Genomic DNA, 21,308 nt, shown 5'->3' with positions numbered 1-21,308 from the left:
TCTCCTGAGATGGGCAGGGGCAGGGGCAGAGGAAGTAGCACCAATGCAGTCATCAGATTCTGGAAATCTGAAATTTAAAAAAAAGAAATGCAGCAAGTCAAAGAAATACTGATCTGAAACCTTGTCTCCTCAGGTACTGCTTGACCAGCTGAGTATTTTTGTTATTTTTATGTAAGCACAGGTTGTATGTTGGCCCCAATAAGTAGCATGGGTTCATGGGGAAGAAGTTTGTATGATCTGTTTGCCGATAACTAAAACGATCAGATTTTTTTCCGACCACAGAGTTAGAATATTACATCAGATCCAAACTTCATCTGGTGAGTCTTACACCAGAATCAGATATTGAGTGGTAACAAAAATCCTATCAGAAAGTCAGAGGCCAGATTTCCAGCTGCACAATCCAGAAGTGGCCACGGCCGTAGTCCACTCTGTGTCGTGTTTATTCTCAACTGCATAGCATGGATCTATCAATGATGAAGGAAGGGATTTCTGGGTGGGTATCTGTCAGAAGTGAGTATTGAACCTTCGACTTCCTAACTGAGAGGTGGAAATGAAATCATTGAGTCCAAAAGCTGAATCCAGTTAGGTTAGTAACCACTATATTTTAAAAATGTATTACTCTCACAGCAAGATTTAAAAACAGCCTGTATTTAATAAATAAGTGCACATGGATCTTAGCTCAGCGCAGTTCCAAGCAAGGTTTGTCTGCAAGTTCCAAGGTTAGAGCACTGAAAGCAGATGGGGTAGTCTGCTCAGATAAGGTGCATTTTAAAGTTTCGCTATATATAATCATGAGAGGCACAGACAAAGTGAATGTACAGTCTTTTTCCCGGTGTACAGTCTGAAATTGGGTTTAAGTGAGAGGGGACACAAGGGAGTAGTTTCTTCACGCAGAGGGTGGTGTTGTATGGAATGAGCTGCCAGAGGAGGCTAAGGCAGCTTCAGAAACAACATTTAAAAGACATTTGGGTAGGTACATGGATAGGAGAGATTTAGAGGAATATGGACCAAACACTGGAAAATGGGACACATTTAGAAGGACATCTTGGTTAGCATGGATGAGTCGGGCCAATGGGCTTGTTTCTGAGCTGGATTACTGTATGGCTCCTTGCTCCGTACTCGCAGTGCAGGCACAGCTCCTGCAACACTAATCCATCAAATACGAGATGTAGAACAATGATCTTGTGCACCTGTTTGTGTGTAACTAATCAGGCTGTGTCAACCTTATTTTCTGCTGTCAAAACACCAGCTAGTCCATTCAGCACACTCACGATGCCATTGATTTATGATCAATGTGTCAGAACAGAGCTCTGAATCCCTTGGATGAAGTCCACAGTTACACTTGATCCCTTGACCGGACATTAGCGTTTCCCTCACGGGGGTGGGGGAGTTGGATGCTGAAGGTGCAGGGCCTGCCCTCGCTGTCAACATCTGCTGTTGTCCATTATGTGTGGGTGTTTGAGCAGCAGCCACTGATCTTTCCCCAGCTGTCAGACAGGGCAGTTTTAGTTTCCCAGGCAACCCATTAAATTATAAGTAGATTTACTGTCAGCCTTTTCTAATTCTAGTCAGCCTCGTTTCATGCACCCTGTGGCTTTCGAAAAGCCTGGTCTCTTGCCAGGTACTGGGGTTGGTTTCTTCTAGATTCATCAAGTCATTCAGCACAGACACTGGCCCTTCAGCCCAATATGCTCATGCTAGACCATCAGACCTCCATCTATGTTAATGCCATTTACTACAGTCCTCTGGTTCCTTGGTATTTCACTCAATTCAGATTTATTTATCACACATACATGGAAACGGCATTTGAAATGCGGCGTTTGTGTTAACCACCAACCCACGTAAGGATGTGCAAGTGTCGCCACACATTCTGGGGTCAACAATAGCAGGCTCACAATGCTCAGCTGAACAGTACAGAAGACAACAAGCAACAAATCAGGCCTCTTTCCTTATTCCCAACCACCCACAGTCATTGACAGCCTTCCAACCCCAGGACCGAGCTGCAGGCTTTGGCATTTGATCTTTGATCTTTGGTATTGACTACAGTCTAGCCAATAACGGGACCCCGAACTCCAGACTTGCTAACTTACCAGCCCTTGTGCCTCATGCTGCCATGGGCATCTGAGCCCAGGCCCACCGACCTGGAACAGGCCAACATCCACAGGTGTCCTTTGATACACGTCCACATTGTTGTGTGAGCGAGGAGCAGAGACATAGACTCCAGATGTCCGTCACCTGACAACATTGCTGGCCTTCGACCATGGAAGGAGCGAAAGCCAAGACTCGGAATGCCCTTCATCACCAGTCAACATGACTGGCTGAGCACAGAATGGAAGCTGAGACTTCAGATGTCCTTTGTCTCATGTCCATATCGCTGGCCTCCAAGCGCAGAGTGGATGCCTAGATTCTGGATGTCCTTGGTCTCCATGTTGCTAGCCTTTGAGTGCAGAGTAGGGGCTTAGATGCCAGCCTGACTTCGAACTCCCACCTGCCGATCCTTACCCCCAAGCCCAAACCTGACCCCTACCTCCCCGTGTCCCCAAAACCATCCCTACAAACTTAGGAAACAACTGTCTGAGCCATGACCTCGACGGAGGTCCTCCCGTAGATTGTATATTCCCTTGAAAGCTAAACTTCTCCAGAAGCTTCTCCTCTCACTGCTTTGGATTGAATTCTCTTTATCATTTTTATACCCAACTGACCAAACCATTAACTTCCTCTTCAAAGCTCTTACATCCTACGTCTTACTCATTGTCAACTACGTAACCAGTACTTGGTGTCATCCGCAGACCTCTTTATCACACCTGCTACATTTAGGTCTGTCATTACAGCCAAAACCAAAGGTACTGAACCCATCAAACCCTACTGTGAACAGTTCTGGTTATAAAAACACCAGTCAATCTTTCCCTTTTGCTTCCTGCCACTTTTCCACTCCTCTTGGATCTGATGGGTTATAATCTCATTGAGAAATACTCTTGGCTGAGGCAGTGGTGTATTGCCTCAGAATAGGGCGTTAAGCTGAGGTCCCAGGTGCATGTAAAAAGTTATATAGCTGTATATACAGTAGAGCAGTGGTATTTCCCTCTGTGTTCTTCAACCTGACTTGAAAACAGCTTCAAATTTCAAAGTTTAAAGTACATTTATTATCAAAGTGTGTATACATTATACAACCTTGAGATTTGTCTCCTTATAGGCAGCCACAAAACAAAGAAACCCGAAAGATTCCATAAAAAACCATCAAACACCAGAAGTGCGGAGAGGGAAAAAATAAATTGTGCAAACAACAAAAGTAAGCAAATAGCATTCAGAATGAAAGTGAGTCCACAGGCACGAAGCCTAGGGCAGCCCGAGCAGGCCTCAGCCTCAGCCTCAGTTCAGTGCAGAGCCGAGTAAACATTGTGGAGCAGAGAGCAGAACTGACCAGATCCTCGCCTCTGGTCCTGACACCGTGCCTTTTCAATCTGTCAGGCCCGTTGTCTAAATCATCCAAACATTGGGTCATCCTTCACACCAGGGCCCAGGCCCAGGCCCTATCGTATCAATACACTCTAGTTGCGGTCCCTGTCGCCACATTTCGGCCCAAACCTGGCCTTTCCAAATTAGTCTGGTGTTTAGGTCGATCATGTGATGTATTGTGTATCTCCAGTAGTATTTGTGAAACTGTGGAACATGACCAAGACACAATATTTTCTCCAGAACAGTGGGGTGACAGATTACAGGTCATATTTAGATGCCAATTTGATTGGAATGCCCTGACGACTGACGATTAGTGTCAGGGTCTGGATCTAGTGCAATGGAATTCACTTCATGGAATATTTGATTTGCTTTTATCCATTCATCTGGAAAGAATTTTATGGGAATCGTGTGGTTGCTCCCATTTATGACATCTTTGTCTCCAGATTTATTTAGTGACTTGAATCTAAAGTTGCCAGCTTCAGTGGAAGGACTTAAACTTGCTTCAAGATTGATAGTCCAGCTACTGTCAGTTCCTCAGTGGGTTAGTAGTGTAGTGGCTGATGGTATTGAAGTATACATAGCTTTCACGAGTGGAGACTTCTAAAAACATTTCACAGTGGAGCAGTATTTGAATTGTGGTCACTGTTGCTGGGTAGGAAATGCAGTGGCCATTTTTTACACAGCAAAATCCCACACCTCAAAGTGAGAGTGACCAGGTTATATGCCGACTGGTGGACCAGTGTTAGTCAGCATATCCCTTCGGCTTCCAGGATTTTTTTGTGTACTGGAAGAGCAGACGCCAGCCATCTGGAAGTGTGAATGGAGGTGAAGGTAGGGTAAGTTAGGGTGTGGTAGGGCGTGGTGAGAGGGGTGGGGGTGGGGTGGCGTGGCTTCCTTCTGTCACAACCATCTGATGGCGTGACTGGCATCTGTGGTGCATCCATGGGGCCCTCACTCAGGTCTGGCCAGACATTTTAGTGCTTAGATACCCAGAGCTGTCCTGTTCAAAAGTTAACGTAATCATTTCCCAGATGGCTGGAAATGGGAATCGCAGTATTTCCAATACACCCTCCACATGGATCAGAGCCCAGAGGAAGCTGATAAATCATTGCCATCCTCAAGGTGTGTTACCATCTGTCTCAGTGGGCTTTTAAAGCCTGCCTAGTGAACTTTTGTTTTCATCATCTTCAGACCAGCTGTAACAGGACTTGTAGCATTAATCATTACACAGTAATGAGATGAAACACTCACAACTTTACTGAGGTGTTCTTTTAACCGAGAGCGCTAATTAACTTGCACTATTCACAGTCACCAGATGTCACATCACCAAAAGATCTGTTGTGGGATCTCACTGGAGCAAAGCATCCCCTGGTGTATAAACAAGAGTCTATGTGCATTAGGCTCCAAGCTCCAAATTGTATCCCCTCTACCGTCAGCATTGTAGTGAACATTTCAATTATTATGTGTCAGATTCTGAGAGGATTGGCAGGGTCGATGCTGAGTGAGGAATCTAGATTTTGGAGGCTTTGTTTTTGAAGAAGAGGTCAACCCTAACCACCCCCCCCCCCGCAGGTGGAGATGAGAAGACACTTTCTTCCTAGGAGGTGTGTGAACCATTTCAGTTCTCTAGGTTTCAAAGATACATTTAATATCATAGAAATATATACAATATACATTCTGAAATTCTTTTTCTTCGCAAACATGCACGAAAATAGAGGAGTGCCCAAAGAATGAAAGACAGTTAAATGTTAGAGCCCCAAAGCCCCCACAAGCTCCTCCCTCCCACGCACAAGCAGCAGCAAAGCAATAATCCCCCCTCCCCCACCAGCAAAAAAGCAACGGCACCTTCCACCGAGCACTCAAGCATGCATCAATAAAGACGCAGTACCCCAAAGACTGCGCGTTCACCCGGTAATTCAACACACCACAGGGAAATAAGGGAAAAAGAGATGTCCCCATTTCACAGCGAGAGGGGAGACATAACAAACAACTTGTTGATTTATGGTGTTAAAAGTTTATTGTGTCGCTTCTTCCAAGCTCTGTGCTCGGGTCTCTGGGCACACAACCAGCAGCCAGCTGGCAGCTTTGGATCTCTGTCTCCCACGACACACCAGTTTTCTGTGGCAGCACCAACCTCAAGTCTGCCCGCCTCCAGAGCCACCCGGAACCCAGAAGGCGTGCTAGTCTTCTAGGCTGCATCCTTGGCATATCGAGTAGCGAACCTGAGAGCAAGTCCTATTTTCACAATGAACCAAAGTCAGTGTGTAACTCCAGGTCAGGGTCTTCAAAAGAACCCTGAAAGGGAAAATGGAGATATTAAAGATAGAAATAGCTATATGGACAGGAAAAGAATGGAGGGTTATGGACTGAGTGCAGGTCAGTGGGACCAGGTGAGAGTAAGCGTTCGGCAAGGACTAGAAGGGCCTGTTTCCATGCTGTAATTGTTATATGGTTATATGGAAATAGAGCTGTTTCTGAAGATGTAAGCAAAGGAGTCACCGTTAGGTGTGATCATCCTCCTGCCACCCAGTTTGCAGTGGCGAGTCAGTGAGGGTATTCAAACCCATCAGTCTGCAGGAGGTGAGGAATATGGGGAGGGAGCAGAAAAGAGGAGATGAGACCCCTGATCTATTTAATGATAGGACAGGCTTGAGGGATTGAATGGCCTAGTCACAGAGTCAAAGAAATGGGCAAGATGGCCCAACTGGTCGCTGCCTGTCTCTGCCAGAGCGCATGTGAGTCGGTAGGTGGGAGGGTTTTAGGCCTGGTAGAGTGGGAGGGAGGGTTGGAGGCCTGTCTGAGTGTGCGAGTGGGTAGGTCTGTATATGGGTGTGAGTGGGAGGCCTGTGGGTGTGTGGTGATTGGGGCCCTCTTTGCTTGTGGAGGCCCCTTGCCCCTCTCTCACTGTGTTCCTACTCGCTCTTTGTCTTGTGGGCTTCCAAGCCATCCTCTGTCTCTGACGTATCCTGCATTCTGGGAAGTGAAACCCTGCCCTCTCCCAATGTTTTCCCATTGCACACTTTCCATCCTCAGCCCTGTATCCTTTCTACAAGAATATCTTACCCCCTCTGCACATCCTGTCCACAGAGTGCACACTCCTCCACCCCACTCCTGCACTCCCCGCCTGGGTTGCTCATCTTTGCTACTCTTTTCTGAATTCCAGGTTGTTGATCAAGGCTGGCATTGACACAAATAGAGTGGCGAAGACGGGGACAGCGCTGCACGAAGCTGCTTTGTGTGGCAAGACTGAAGTGGTCCGATTGCTACTTGACGTAAGTCTGCATGGGGTTAACCCGGGTAAAGCACTGTACTGCACAGGACGGGCCAGGCTCAATCATGTGCTCAGTCTGTCTTGGATTCTTAGCCTTTTACTCAGAAATGGGCATGGTATCATAGCGAAGTTTATTAAAAAAATACTTACAAAACTTGAGCAGATTTTTATGCCTCTTTGCTGAACTTCCCACACATTCCCAGATTGACGACAATCCAATATCACTCCAGACTCCTGGTGTAAAGGGAGTCAGTGATATGCACAAGGCAGGAAATACTGCAAAACTCAACAAGCCAGGCACAAGGCATTCTGCAGATGCCGGAAATCTGGAGCAACAGACACAAAATGCTGGAGAAACTCAGCAGGTCAGGCAGCATCTACAGAGGGAAATAAACAGATAACTTTACGAGCCGAGCCCCTTCATCAGGACTCTAGCATTTTGTCCATGCTGCTGTAGAGAGTGAGGCTAAGTGTGTGTTTTGGGTTGTTGATTAATGAAAGGTAATTGAGCCTGGTGGTTAACTCTGTGTTTCTCTCTCTCTATGACTCATTGTTCCTGGCATTCTCTGTCCATTTCCCGGATGTACAGTATTTTGTCTCTGCATTAGGCTGAATGGTCTGTGCAGTGCCAGCAGCTGGAATGTAGTTTTCTAGCAATGTCCTCTCCTGGCCCTTGTGGGTGGCAGTTTCTCTGCCTGCAGTTTGGTTTTCTCACCTGCCCAGCTGAGCTCTCTGAATGGGAAAACGGCCACTTGAAGACCCCCTCCCTACCCCGCTCCTCCTTCCTGATTCCCCTCCTCTTCAAACACCACAATGTATTCTGAAGTTAATTTAGTCAATAGACGCATTCCCATGTGAAAATGATCTTCCTGCCATCTTAGGTAATTGGTTGGCATTCGGACATCGAGGAAGGAGAGGAAGTGGATAAGAAGACTTCTGTTATTTCTGTGTGCCTTGGAGGAGTAGGGAGAGCCACCCAAGACCTATTAAGGTCTTACTGCCACACCAGCAGCCTCCCCCCCACTCTGTCTTACAGTCAGTCAATGGGTGATGTGGCACAGAAGCCATCTTCACCAAGTTCAAATGGCTCAATTTAATATCAGTATACAATCTGAAATTCTTACTCTTCACAGACATCCACAAAACAGAAACCCCCAGTAGAAACATCAGAACCCCGAAGGCCCCCTCCCCCTCCCATGCACAAGCAGCAGTGGAAGAATCAACCCTCCCCTTCCAGCAGTTGCTCCCCCCCACCATGCAAGCAATAGCAGAGATGTTGACCTGTAGTCCATAACCCAGTACTCCAGTGTCTCAGACAGATTCTTCCACACCACCCCCCCCCCCCCCCCCACCATTGAGGGAGAGAGGGGTCGGCCCTGCAACAGTGAGAGCAGGGACCAGAAGCTTACAATCTTCCATGTCGCCATGGTCATCCAGTACCTATTAACATGAATCTTACACCAGTGCAATTTTATTCTCTCCACAGTCCCACCAACTCCACCCAGATTCCACCACTCACCTGCACCCTTGGGGCAATCTAAGATGGCCGCCAATTACCCATGTGTCTTTGGGATGCTGGTGGCGTAGTGGCATCAGCGCTGGACTTCGGAGCGAAGGCTTCTGTGTTCGAATCCAGCCGGCTCCCTTGCATGCTTTTCATCCGTGCTAGGGATTGAACGTCGAGCTAGCAACTCGGCCTTGTAAAAATAAGAAAGCCTGCTAAAAAAAAAAAAACGCCGTTCCCGATAACTCAACTCAGAGATAAGAGCTTTCTTCTTCTTCTTTGGGATGCGGGAAGAACTGGATCACCCAGGGGGAAGCCATGCAGTCACAGGAAGAACTTGCAAGCTCCACACAGACAGCGTCAAAGGTTGGGATTGAACTCTGGTCTCTGGTGTCAGGGTTCCTGGCTTGTTGAGTTTTGCAACAGCTCTGTTAGCTGTGCCACTGGGCCCACAGCCTTTCTGTGGTGAAGGTTGAGGGGGCGGACAGCTCAGCCAGTGACTGCACACGAGGAGGGGATCAGTGAAGCACCAGGGCCTTGTTCACCAGCGGCTGGCCTGTAGTGTGTGTCACTGATAAATGAACAATTGGCAGCAGCACAGACCTCGACTCAGACAGTCCTCGCCACCACTTCGTGTCCTGTGTTTCCATTTGGATCCCCACATGGAAAACAGAGAAGTGAATGCCAGTGGGGTTCCCTGGGCTGTGGGGTGGGTGGTATGGTTGAGGGGGGTGGAAGGGTGGGGGTAATGGCGTTGGACTCCACCTCGCAGCTCTCCCACACCACTTCCTCTGTACAGGCGGGCATTGACGTCAACATCAGGAACACCTACAGCCAGACGGCCCTGGACATCGTCAACCAGTTCACCACCTCACAGGCAAGCAAGGAGATCAAGCACCTCCTGAGAGGTAAAGAGGGGAGGCGTTGGGGCTGTGTGGGTATGTCAGGCACACTCTCGGGGAGAAGGAAAAGACACTGTGGGAATGTTGGGATGGATCTAACGAAATGTTGCGATAGAGGTTTGGGAGTGTTAGGACAGAGCTGTGGGGGTATTGGGGTGTAGCTGTGCGAGTGTTGGGATCTAGCTGCGGGAGTGTCAGGACGTAGCTGCGGGAGTGTCGGGAGGTAGCTGCGGGAGTGTAAGGAGGTAACTGGGAGTGTTGAGATGAATCTGTATGTACAATGGGATGGATTTGTGGTAATGCCTTCTGCTGTCATAGAGAAGGGTGTCTGCACAAAATTATTTGGAGTCTTCCCCAACCAGAAGTCTTGGATGAATTATAAGATCCTCAATGCACTGAGGGCCAGATCAGTGGCATTCAGGAGCAAGTAAGATACAAGAAGTCCAGATACGATCTCTGGAATGCCATCTCATGTGTGAAGTGACAGTTCTGGACCAAACTTGAATCATTGAAGAATGCTCGACAGCTGTGGCAGGGCTTCAAAGTGAAACCTCTTAAAACGTGAAACCGAGCAATGTGGATGACAACTAGGCTTCTCTCCGAGATGAGCTCAAAAGCTGCTCTGCTCACTTTGAAATTTAAAGTATGGAGGCACCTTCACAGACTCCCACAGCGCCCAGCTAGTCTGTGATTTCAGTCTCTGAGGCTGACGTGAGAACATCCTTCAGGAGGGTGAACCCACGGAAAGCACCTGGCCAGGTGGGGTACCTGATGTGTTTCTTGGGTTTACTGTGTATACTTACAAGAAAACGTCTCTCAGCTTGGACAGCATGTGGTGTCATAATATGTACCTTAATGATAAATATATTGATTTTGAATTTTGAGCGTTGAGAAGGACCTGTGGGGAAGTTGGGAAGGATCTGTGGGAATATTGGGGCGGAGCTTTGGGAGTATTTTATGGAGTTGGAGGATATTGAGAAGGATTTGCAGGCTGTTGTGATGGAGCTCTGAACTGCTGACAGTGTATGTTAGGAGGTCCAGTGGGAAGAGCATTTCTGGAACAATGGGATGATAGGTGTGTTGTGGGATTGAGATGCAGAAGTGGGAAATTCATCCACATTTTGTAGATTATAAAGGTATTGCCTGGATAAACTGATCACAGTACAGAGGATGACAAACACATCTCTCTAGCTGGAGAGGTCATTGCTGCCACAGATTGTCCAGAGTGCCAGATGTTTCACACTTCCATGCTGTTTCTCACCACCTCCGCTTCTCTTCCGACAGAGGCCTCGGGAGTTCTTCAGGTCCGAGCCCTGAAGGATTGTTGGAATGTTCACGACCTCACCTCGCTCAACATCAGGGCCGGGGACGTCATCACGGTGAGCAGCCCAGGGACTGGGTGAACAGCAAAAAGACGGCTGTGCATGAACCTGCTTGTTAAGGGAAACGGACACGCCTACCATCAGTCGACTGGTGGGAAGAGCAGGGTGGCCCTGTGCAGTCTGATCCAAGCAAGGAGCAGAGGCCCTGCTGCACTTAACCCCTCCTGTCATCTGCATGTCTTACACAGATAGCATGCCCGCTCTCTGCATTATAATTCAGCACAATCCCCTTGTGTATATTACAGAGAATAAAAGGATTCTCAGTATGGAGTACCAGGAATAGCATGCTCCCTGACTGTATTACAGGGAATTGCAGCTCCCTGTCTATATTACAGGGAATTTTGAACTACCTCTGTGTGTTAAAGTTAACAATAGCTCTTCTGTATAATTCAGTGAACCATAGTCCCTTTTCTCTACTACAAGCAGTAACAGGTTCCCTGTCTCAACTGCAAGCAATAGCAGGCTCGATGTCAGATAGTACAGGTAAAAGCATGCTCCCTGTCTATACTACAGGCAATAACACACTCTGTCAAATACAGGCAATTACAGGTTCGCTGTGTGTACTGAAGGCAATAACAGACTCCTTGTCGCTACTACTAACTGTAAAAGGTCCCCTATCAATACAGGCAAAAGCAGGTTCCCTGTGTGTATGACAGGCAATAGCAGACTCACTGTGTATACTCCAGTATTTAGCATCCTTTGGTTCACAATAGCTGATAATGAAAGCCACATGTTAATTTGGAGCAAACCACTGTCTCTATTGAGGGATTAAGAGGCACTTCTCCTGTACCTTGAGGAGTGGCTGGCCTGGGTACAGGCAGTCCATGATGAGACATTTCATGGCAGTCTCCTGTACCATGATCATTTGCTTACTCAATTCAGACTTTGTTGTACAGACGATGCAAGCTGCTGCTTCACGCCCTGATATGGTTGGCCGCCTGTGGTTGGTGACGTGGTCTGTTGCTCTCTGTCCACGGTAGGTTCTGGAGCAGCATGCTGACGGGCGCTGGAAGGGCCACATACATGACAGCCAGAAGGGGACGGACCGCGTGGGCTACTTCCCCCCGTCCATTGTTGAGGTGATCAACAGGCGATCAGGTCAGTGCTTTTGGAAAGCTTCCTCTCACTTCCCCCATGTACCATGGATTTCAGGATTTAATCGATGCCCTGTTCAAGGCAAATAGACGTTAGTTGGGTTAGGACAAGGGTCCCCAACCTTTTTTGCTCTGCGGACCGGCCGACCGTGGGGGGGGGGGTTGCCAACGGACAAGAGTAGCAGTCAAATACGTTGTGTTTACCCCGAGTAAGACTACAATGACCATGAAGCCTTGCGCAGGCACCAGTGCACATGCGTAACTTGTGCATGCGTGTACGTGCCGATTTTTTTCTACAAATCATTTTTGGTGATTCTGTTCGGGGGGGGGGGGTGTTAATCACGACCGGAATATAGGTGATAAGTGGCTAATACACTCAATTTCATTTCTAAAAGAGTTCATCTAACGAATTTAATATTAAACACACAGCGCATATTTTTCTCGCATGAATATAGTGATAAGTCAGTTATCAGGGGAGGACAGGGGAGCTTGAAGTAAGTGTTGAATGAACTTCCAGTAGAAGTGGTAGAGGCAGGTTCGATATTATCATTTAAAGAAAAATTGGATAGGTATATGGACAGGAAAGGAATGGAGGGTTATGGGCTGAGTGCAAGTCAGTGGAACTAGGTGAGAGTAGCGTTCGGCACAGACTAAGAGGGCAGAGATGGCCTGTTTCCATGCTGTAATTGTTATATGGTTATATAAGTCGCTTATAAGTCAATAGCATCATAACATTTTAAGTAACGTTTGGATATTAAACACAGAGCACGTATTTTCCCCGTATGAACATATAAAATCATTGCAACACACCAACATCGCTGAATCAGTGGGAGCCCTGGGCTTGTTTCCCTGCAACAAGACAGTGCCATCGAGGGGTGATGGGAGACAGCAATACTCAAAGGGGGTTCCTTATGTCCAGTCTATTCTGCAATTTAGTTTCCGTTGCATTCATTGCAGAGATGTTGGAAATGGAAGCAACGTTTTCAGTGCTTTCGTGGCGAGCTCAGGATATTTAGCCTTGACTTCAATCCAGAATGCCGACAGAGATGTTCTGTCAAACATACTTTTCAGCCCACCATCATTTGCAAGCTCAAGGAGTTGATCTCCTTCCCCCGCTGACATGGATGACGCGCGGGTAATGACCTTGCATGCATAATTGCTCAACAGTGCGTGACAGGGAATGAGGATAGGTGCAGCTAACTCATATCGCCAAATCATACTGTTTCCTCGGGGTCCGGTGGTTGGGGACCGCTGGTGTAAAAGGGGAATAGCAAGACGGTGTTCCTGGACCATTTAGAAATCTGATAGTGGAGGGGAAGAAGCTGTAACTAAAACTACCACAACTCCCAAAGACCCTGTGATTTCAGTCTCTGAGGTCAACATGAGAGCATCCTTCAGGAGGATGAACCCACAGAAAGCATCCGGCCCAGTTTAGTACCTGGTTGAGTACTAAAGACCTGTGTTGATCAAGTGGCTGGAGTGTTCACCAGTATCTTTAACCTCTCGCTACAGCAGTCTGAAATATCCACCTGCTTCAAGCAGGCTTCAGTTATATCAATGTTTGAGAAAAACATGGTAAACTGCCTTAATGATTATTATCCAGTAGCACTTACATCCACTGTGATGAAGTGCTTTGAGAGGTTGGTGATGAAACATATCAACTCTTGCCTGAGAAGTGACTTAGATCCACTCCAATTTGCCTACGGTCACAACAGGTCCACAGCAGATGCCATGTCATTGGCTCTTCACTCAACCCTGGAACATCTGGACATCAAAGATGCATACATTAGGATGCTCTTTACCGACTACAGCTCGGCATTCAATACCAACATCCTTTCAAAACTAATCAATAAATTTCAAGAACTTGGCCTCAATACCTCTTTGTGCAGGTTGATCCTCGATTTCCTCACTTGCAGACCAGTCAGTTCGGATTGGCAAACGCATCTCCTCCACAATCTCCATCAGCACAGGTGATAACAAGGCTTTGTGCTTACCCTCCTGCTCTACTTACTCTATACTTATGACTGTGCTACAAGGCTACCCAGGCACTCAGTGTTACCTGGTTGACGTCATTGTTACCAGTAAGGATGACAAGGAACATCTCCAAAATCTCAAGGCAGTGTTAAAAAGATTAGAAGATTATGGGCTCAGAGCATAATGCAACAAGTGTGAATTCTTTAAACCAAACATCACTTACTGTGATCACACTATTGATGCACAAGTATTACACAAATGTGATGTGAAAATTCAAGGAATGGTGGAGCTCTGGGGCCAAAAGCCATGTCACAGTTGCAGTCCTTTTTAGGATTTGTCAATTACTGTAACAGTTTCCTGCCAATCCTAGCTACTGTGCTCCACCTCTTGAACTCATTACTACGGACTGGGAAGAAATGACAATGGACAAAGCACTGTGAGGTGGCTTTCCCAAAGGTAAAGAAAATGGTGACATCAGACACTGTACTCACACATTATGATCCACATCATCCAGTAAACCTTGCCTGTGATGCGTCACCTTATGGTAGAGGTGCAGTCATGTCGCATGTTATGAGTGATGGAAGTGAACATCCCATAGCCTTTGCTCCCTTACCACTGCAGAGACAAGTTATGCACAGAATGACAGAGAGGCCTCAAGTTTGGTTTGGGGTATAAGATGAAATTACCCCCATTACTGACCTTCAATCCACAGAAGGGTGCTCCACCAACAGCAGCAGCACAATGCAGAGGTGGGCTCTGTTTCTTGGAGGATGCACGTACAGGATCAAATTCAAGAGGATGACTAATCATGAAAATACTGAGGGATTGTCCCATTTACCCTTGGAAAACTTACAAAGGAGGGTACTCCTCTTGACGTTTCCTCAAAGTAAATCAAAGCTCTCCCTGTTATACTGGAGATGGTCCAAAGGGAAACCAGAAAAGACCCCACACTGTCTCGGGTCTACATGGCAACCCGAAATGGCTGGAATGTGCAGCAGTTTGTGAGGTGTCATCTGTAAAGTGTGTGATTCATCTGTAGATTTTATTCATACCTCTGTAAGTTATCATGTGTTACGTGTACTCTTGTACCCAGGTTTAGAGAAACATTGTCTCATTTCTATATACATTATATGGTTATATACGTTATATACGTGTATGTAGTTAAATGACAACCAACTTGCCCTTGATTGAGGTTGTCTTACGTGGGGATTGAGAGTTGTTGTTCCATCCAAGCTGAGAGCTAATATTGGAGGAGCTTTATGCCGGTCATCTAGGCATGGTCAAAATGAAAGTGTTGGCTCGAAGCTTTGTCTGGTGGCCTGGGCTAACAGCAGATCGAGCAGCTGGCCGTGCACTGTTCGGGATGCCAACATGTCCAGAAGAAAGGTGTCCAGAACTACTTCCTACAGTCTCAGTCTATCTCTACGAGCACCACGGAGGAGGTCCCAGAACCTGAGATTGTTTCATAGCTGCCAAGCAGAATGACCCTCCGGTCAGGAACAAGAGTAAGAAATCTTCCATGGTAATTAAATCTTTAGGCCTGAACGGGATAATTTAAAATTTACTATGTAGTGGATATCTAGATATTAGTTGTATTATACAGTCTACTGTACCTACAAGTTGGGATGCTTTCTATATTGAGTCGGAGTTTATTGCTAAGCAGAGAGGAGTGCTGTGTATTTAATATTTCAGTAATATTTGAGTAACATTGTAAATATATTGTTTGATAAAGCATTCTTTGTTATTTACATAATTCATTATGGGTTACATGTAAAAGTGCATGAATGATATACATCATCACACTACCACATCATAACTGCATAAACACCAAACTAAGGCACACATTCCCAATTGCTTGTTTTTGCTTTCAATTAGCTTTTTATGTTTTGGAGTTACATAACAGATACAACCCAGTCTATTACGTGTAAAGCCCTCTCCACCATTGAGCACATCTATACAGAATCTGTTGCTAGAAAGCAGTGCCCCTCATCCGGCCATGCTCTGTTGTCACTGCTGCCATCAGGAAGAAAGCACAAGAGCCTCAGGACCCACACTACCAGGTTCAGGAACAGTTACTACCCCTCAACCATCAGGCTCTTGAACTGGGGTGGATGTCTTCACTTGCCCCCTCATTGAACTGTTCCCACAACCTATGGACTCACTTTCAAGGAATTTTCATTTCACGTTCTTGATATTTATTGTCTATGTATTTATTCTTATTATGCACCCTCGTGTTCTGAAGGAAGTAGCTGTGGAGATTGTGGAGGCATTAGTGATGATCTTTCAAAAGTCGATAGATTCTGGCATGGTTCCGGAAGACTGGAAGATTGCAAATGTCACCCCGCTATTTAAGAAGGGGGCAAGGAAGCAAAAAGGAAATTATAGACCTGTTAGCTTGACATCGGTGGTTGGGAAGTTGTTGGAGTCGATTGTCAAGGATGAGGTTACAGAGTACCTGGAGGCATATGACAAGATAGGCAGAACTCAGCATGGATTCCTTAAAGGAAAATCTTGCCTGACAAACCTATTACAATTTTTTGAGGAAATTACCAGTGGGCTAGACAAGGGAGATGCAGTGGATGTTGTATATTTGGATTTTCAGAAGGCCTTTGACAAGGTGCCACACATGAGGCTACTTAACAAGATAAGAGCCCATGGAATTACGAGAAAGTTACATACGTGGATAGAGTGTTGGCTGATTGGCAGGAAACAGAGAGTGGGAATAAAGGGATCCTATTCTGGTTGGCTGCCGGTTACCAGTGGTGTTCCACAGGGATCAGTGTTGGGGCCGCTTCTTTTTACATTGTACATCAACGATTTGGATTATGGAATAGATGGCTTTGTGGCTAAGTTTGCTGATGATACGAAAATAGGTGGAGGGACCGGTAGTGCTGAGGAAACGGAGAGTCTGCAGAGAGACTTGGATAGATTGGAAGAATGGGCAGAGAAGTGGCAAATGAAATACAATGTTGGAAAGTGTATGGTTATGCACTTTGGCAGAAAAAATAAATGGGCAGACTATTATTTAAATGGGGAAAGAATTCAAAGTTCTGAGATGCAACGGGACTTAGGAGTCCTCATACAAGATACCCTTAAAGTTAACCTCCAGGTTGAGTCAGTAGTGAAGAAGGCGAATGCAATGTTGGCATTCATTTCTCGAGGAATAGAGTATAGGAGCAGGGATGTGATATTGAGGCTCTATAAGGCGCTGGTGAGACCTCACTTGGAGTACTGTGGGCAGTTTTGGTCTCCTTATTTAAGAAAGGATGTGCTGATGTTGGAGAGGGTACAGAGAAGATTCACTAGATTCACTAGAGGGTTAACATATGAGGAATGTTTCACTAGATTCACTAGAGGGTTAACATATGAGGAATGTTTGTCCGCCAGAGAAGATTCACTAGATTCACTAGAGGGTTAACATATGAGGAATGTTTGTCCGCTCTTGGACTGTATTCCTTGGAGTTTAGAAGAATGAGGGGAGACCTCATAGAAACATTTCGAATGTTGAAAGGCATGGACAGAGTGGATGTGGCAAAGTTGTTTCCCATGATGGGGGAATCTAGTACGAGAGGGCATGACTTAAGGATTGAAGGGTGCCCATTCAGAACAGAAATGCAAAGAAACTTTTTTAGTCAGAGTGTGGTGAATCTATGGAATTTGTTGCCACGGGCAGCAGTGGAGGCCAAGTCATTGGGTGTATTTAAGGCAGAGATTGATAGGTATCTGAGTCGCCAGGGCATCAAAGGTTATGGTGAGAAGGCGGGGCAGTGGGACTAAATAGGAGAATGGATCAGCTCATGATAAAATGGTGGAGCAGACTCGATGGGCCAAATGGCCCACTTCTGCTCCTTTGTCTTATGGTCTATTTCTTTTTCTTTTGTATTAGCACAGTTTGTTGTCTTTTGCAGATTAGTTGCTTGACCGCTCTTTCATCGATTCTATTGTTTTTCTGGTATTTACTGTGAATGCCCACAAGAAAATGAATCTCAGGATAGTATATGGTGTCATATACTATATGTACTTTGATAATAAATTACTTACTTTGAACTTTGAGTGTTCATCGAGAGGATTCTCGCTGGAATGTAGGAGGTTGAGGGTTGATCTTATAGAGGTTTATAAAATTAAAGGAGACGTAGATAGTGTACAAAGTCAGAGTCCCTTTCCCAAGCCATGGGAGTCAAATTAGAGAAGGCAGGCTTTAGGTGGGGGGGGGGGGATCTTAAGGGAGATCTAAGGAGAAAGTTTTTCACATCATAGATGGGAGCATTTTCCTGGAATGAACTGCCAGAGGAAGTGGTAGAGGCAGATAGAGTTACAATAATTAAATGGGGTTTGGACAGGGAAGAGTAGAGGGATAGAGGCTGAATGTGGACACCTGAGGTTAGCATTAGTTAGGCATTGCGGTCGTCATGGACTGTAAGAGTCTGTCGCTATGTTGTGCCATTCTGTGCTCTTCCCTTCAATATGTGGCAATATCACTTTTGATTTGACGCTGACTGTCTTCAACTAGTCTGAGGCTAAAGGATCACTGTCAGATGAACAGCTCACTCCCTAACAGGGAACACGAATTGACTCAGTTCATTATTGAGGATGATGTGGGTGAGTTACAGGGCTTGAGGTAGGGAGGGAGGCAAGAGGAACGTAGAGAGAATAAAATGGGTTGGGGTAGCCTCAGTGTGAATAGTTTGGTATAGACGAATGGGTCAAAATGCCCATTTCTTGCTAGCTCTCACACGACTCGAATGCTCCATTGAGGGACGCCCAGTCCCTGATGGGATCATCTGCTACAAGTAGAGGGTTGTCCTATTGGAACTGTGGAGCTTGGCTGGTCTGTCTGAACCCCATTGTGTCTTCCTTGTCTGTAGGCACATTGACTCGCCACGCCTCAGTACCACCTCATCTACGCCAGGCGTTCCCAAAGGCACAGCAGAACAGCTCGGTCAACTTACCGACAGATGAGAAACAGCCATTCTATCAGCAGATGTACTCGCAGACCCTGCCTGCCCACCGCACCTTCAACTACCTGGGCTTCAGCCGAACCAACCATAACAAAGAGAGCACGAAGGCAACTGAAGGTAATGTTGTCCACTGGGATGGTGGGGGGCTTCATGTTCCCAAATAGCTCTCCAAAAGATGTGGGAATGGGAACAGCCCACCAAACCTGTTCAGCTGTTCGGTGGGTGACTGCTGAACTGAATTCTATTCATCTGGATTAATGCTGTCGCCTAACTGTTGATAATTATCAGTTACCAATTGGCTCCAACACAGACAAAGTTTTGGATTTTTAACCTTTCCTACTTTGTGTGAGGAAGTGCTTCCTGCTAGTACTGTTCTATGGCCTGGATCTATTTTAAAGTCATCTCTTTCTATCCTGTAATTCTGCTCCAGAACGCATAATGTATCTCTCTACCGCTTCACTACCTGTTCTGGCTGCAAGTTCTGACCATAAAACATTGAACAACAGTACAGTACAGGCCCTTCACCCCTCAATGTTGTGCTGACCTCTTAACCTACTCCAAGATTTAGCTAATGCCTCCCTCCATTTTCTTTCATCCACATGCCCATATAGGACTCTTTTAAAGATCCCTAATGTATCAGCCTCTACCACCACCCCGGCAGCATGTTCCTCACATCCACCACTTTCTGTGTTAAAAAATCTACCTATACTTTCTTCCAATCACCTTAAAACTATGCCCCCTTGTATCAGGCATTTCTGCCCTGGAAGAAAAAGTGCTGGCTGTCCACTCTATCAATGAAAGTGCTGGCTGTCCACTCTATCAGTGGAAATGCTGGCTGTCCACTCTATCAGTGGAAGTGCTGGCTGTCCACTCTATCAGTGGAAGTGCTGGCTGTCCACTCTATCAGTGGAAGTGCTGGCTGTCCACTCTATCAGTGGAAGTGCTGGCTGTCCACTCTATCAGTGGAAGTGCTCTTATGTACTTCAGTCCAGCTACCTCTCTTCTTCCTTTGCTCCAAAGAGAAAAGGCCTAGCTTGCTCAACCTTTCCTCAAGAGACATAAGGTTAGCATTTGGTTAAATCTCCTTTGTGTCTTTAAAACTTCCATGTGCTTCCTATAATGTGGCAACTAGAGCTGAACAAAGTACTCCAGTTGTGGTCTAGCCAGAGTTTTATAGAGCTTTGTCATTACCTCATGGTTCCTGAACCCAGTCCATAAGACCATAAGCTATAAGAGCAGAAGTAAGCCATTTGGCCCATCAACTCTGCTCCACCATTCAATCATGGGCTGATCCAATTCTTCCAGTCATCCCCACTCCCCTGCCTTCTTCCCCTATCCTTTGATGCCCTGGCTAATCAAGAACCTATCTATCTCTGCCTTAAGTGCATCCAAAGACTTGGCCTCCACAGCTGCTCGTGGGAACAAATTCCACTAATTTACCACCCTCTGACTAAAGTAATTTCTCTGCATCTCTGTTCTGAATGGATGTCCTTCAATCCCGAAGTTGTGCCCTCTTGCACTAAACTCCCCTACCATGGCTGACCTTCAACTATCGAAGGCTAATACTTTCTTGACCACCCTGTCAACTTGTGCTGCAACTTTGAGAGATCTATGAATGTGGCCACCCTCTGTTCCTCCACACTGTTAGAGTAGCACAAAAGAACTTTGCTTCCCAGGTCACCTACTCCCCCTCTTGCCCTTCACCATCTCATTAATTAGAAGAGCTCACTCATCAGAGAAAAACAGCAGCAACTCTTGGAAAATCCTTCCGTACAGAGATGTTTTTTCTAGTTGGTGTGGTGTTAGTCGACAGGGTGGTTGATCTAGGGACAAGTCAATGGGCTTGAGAAGGGGAACGTTGTATTTGCTTGGTGTCCACTGCTGCCTGAGGGTGAGGGTTTGGGATTGGGTCAGAGGCAGGGCCACAGAGAGGTCATTGAGAGGACAGGAGCAACTGGTAGCCCGAACAGTTTCCAAGAGAGAAGAGACGATGAGAAAATTGATTTGAAGTGCAGGACATTTTCTCTTTGTGATCCTCGTGTTCTGTTGGTTGTTCCCATTACTGCAGAGTGTTCTATTTTTGTGTCAGAGAACTGAAAAGGAACCAAACTTAGCCCTGGTTGCCTCTTCCACAGGGCTTACCCTAAGTTTCCACAGGGAACAGCAGCAGGATCTGATTGGGCAGTGTCAGGTCTGCTTCACGTGACTGATCAGGTTCTGATTGGGCAGTGTCAGGTCTGCTTCACGTGGGTGATCACGTTCTGATTGGGCAGTGTCAGGTCTGCATCGCGTGACTGATCAGGTTCTGATTGGACAGTGTCAGGTCTTCATCATGTGACTGATCAGGTTCTGATTGGGCAGTGTCAGGTCTTCATCATGTGACTGATCAGGTTCTGATTGGGCAGTGTCAGGGCAGCGTGACTGATCTTTATTTCACTTGTTCATCTTTTGAGATCCGGGCATCACTGGCCAGATGCAAGGTCTTACCCCAAAAGGCTGACAATTCCTTTCCCTTCACAAATGCTGCTCGACCTGCTAAGTTCCTCTTGCAGATTTTTTTTTGCTCAGGGTTTGTTGCCCATTCCTTAAGAAGATGGCGGAGAGCCGGCTTGAGCCACTTCACGCGGCCTGCTTCTGGTGAAGCTGTTCCCACACTGCCATTGGGCAGGGGGTTCCTTGATTCGAGCCAGCGATGTTGAAGGTCTGGAGATGTATTTCTAAATCGTTTGGTTGTAATCTGGGAGAAGGTGATGGTGGTGTTCCCTTG

The 21,308-nt window shown here is 46.4% G+C and overlaps 1 protein-coding gene across 6 annotated transcripts in view; it reads left to right on the top strand.

Moving 5' to 3' along the window:
- LOC140187341 (caskin-2-like) overlaps positions 1-21,308 on the top strand; it is a 303,949-nt gene that overhangs the window by 252,498 nt on the left and 30,143 nt on the right. For all 6 annotated transcript variants that reach the window (XM_072242539.1, XM_072242537.1, XM_072242538.1 and 3 more), the window contains 5 exons: positions 6,620-6,728; positions 9,031-9,139; positions 10,418-10,512; positions 11,496-11,613; positions 18,449-18,658. In XM_072242539.1, coding sequence (XP_072098640.1) covers positions 6,620-6,728; positions 9,031-9,139; positions 10,418-10,512; positions 11,496-11,613; positions 18,449-18,658 — 641 coding nt within the window. The remainder of the gene's footprint in view (positions 1-6,619; positions 6,729-9,030; positions 9,140-10,417; positions 10,513-11,495; positions 11,614-18,448; positions 18,659-21,308) is intronic.

Source organism: Mobula birostris, chromosome 24 (assembly GCF_030028105.1).
Source record: "Mobula birostris isolate sMobBir1 chromosome 24, sMobBir1.hap1, whole genome shotgun sequence".
Lineage (NCBI taxonomy): Eukaryota > Metazoa > Chordata > Chondrichthyes > Myliobatiformes > Myliobatidae > Mobula > Mobula birostris.
The sequence above is the reverse complement of the archived record's forward strand: the minus strand, read 5'-3'. Positions and strand labels throughout refer to the sequence as shown.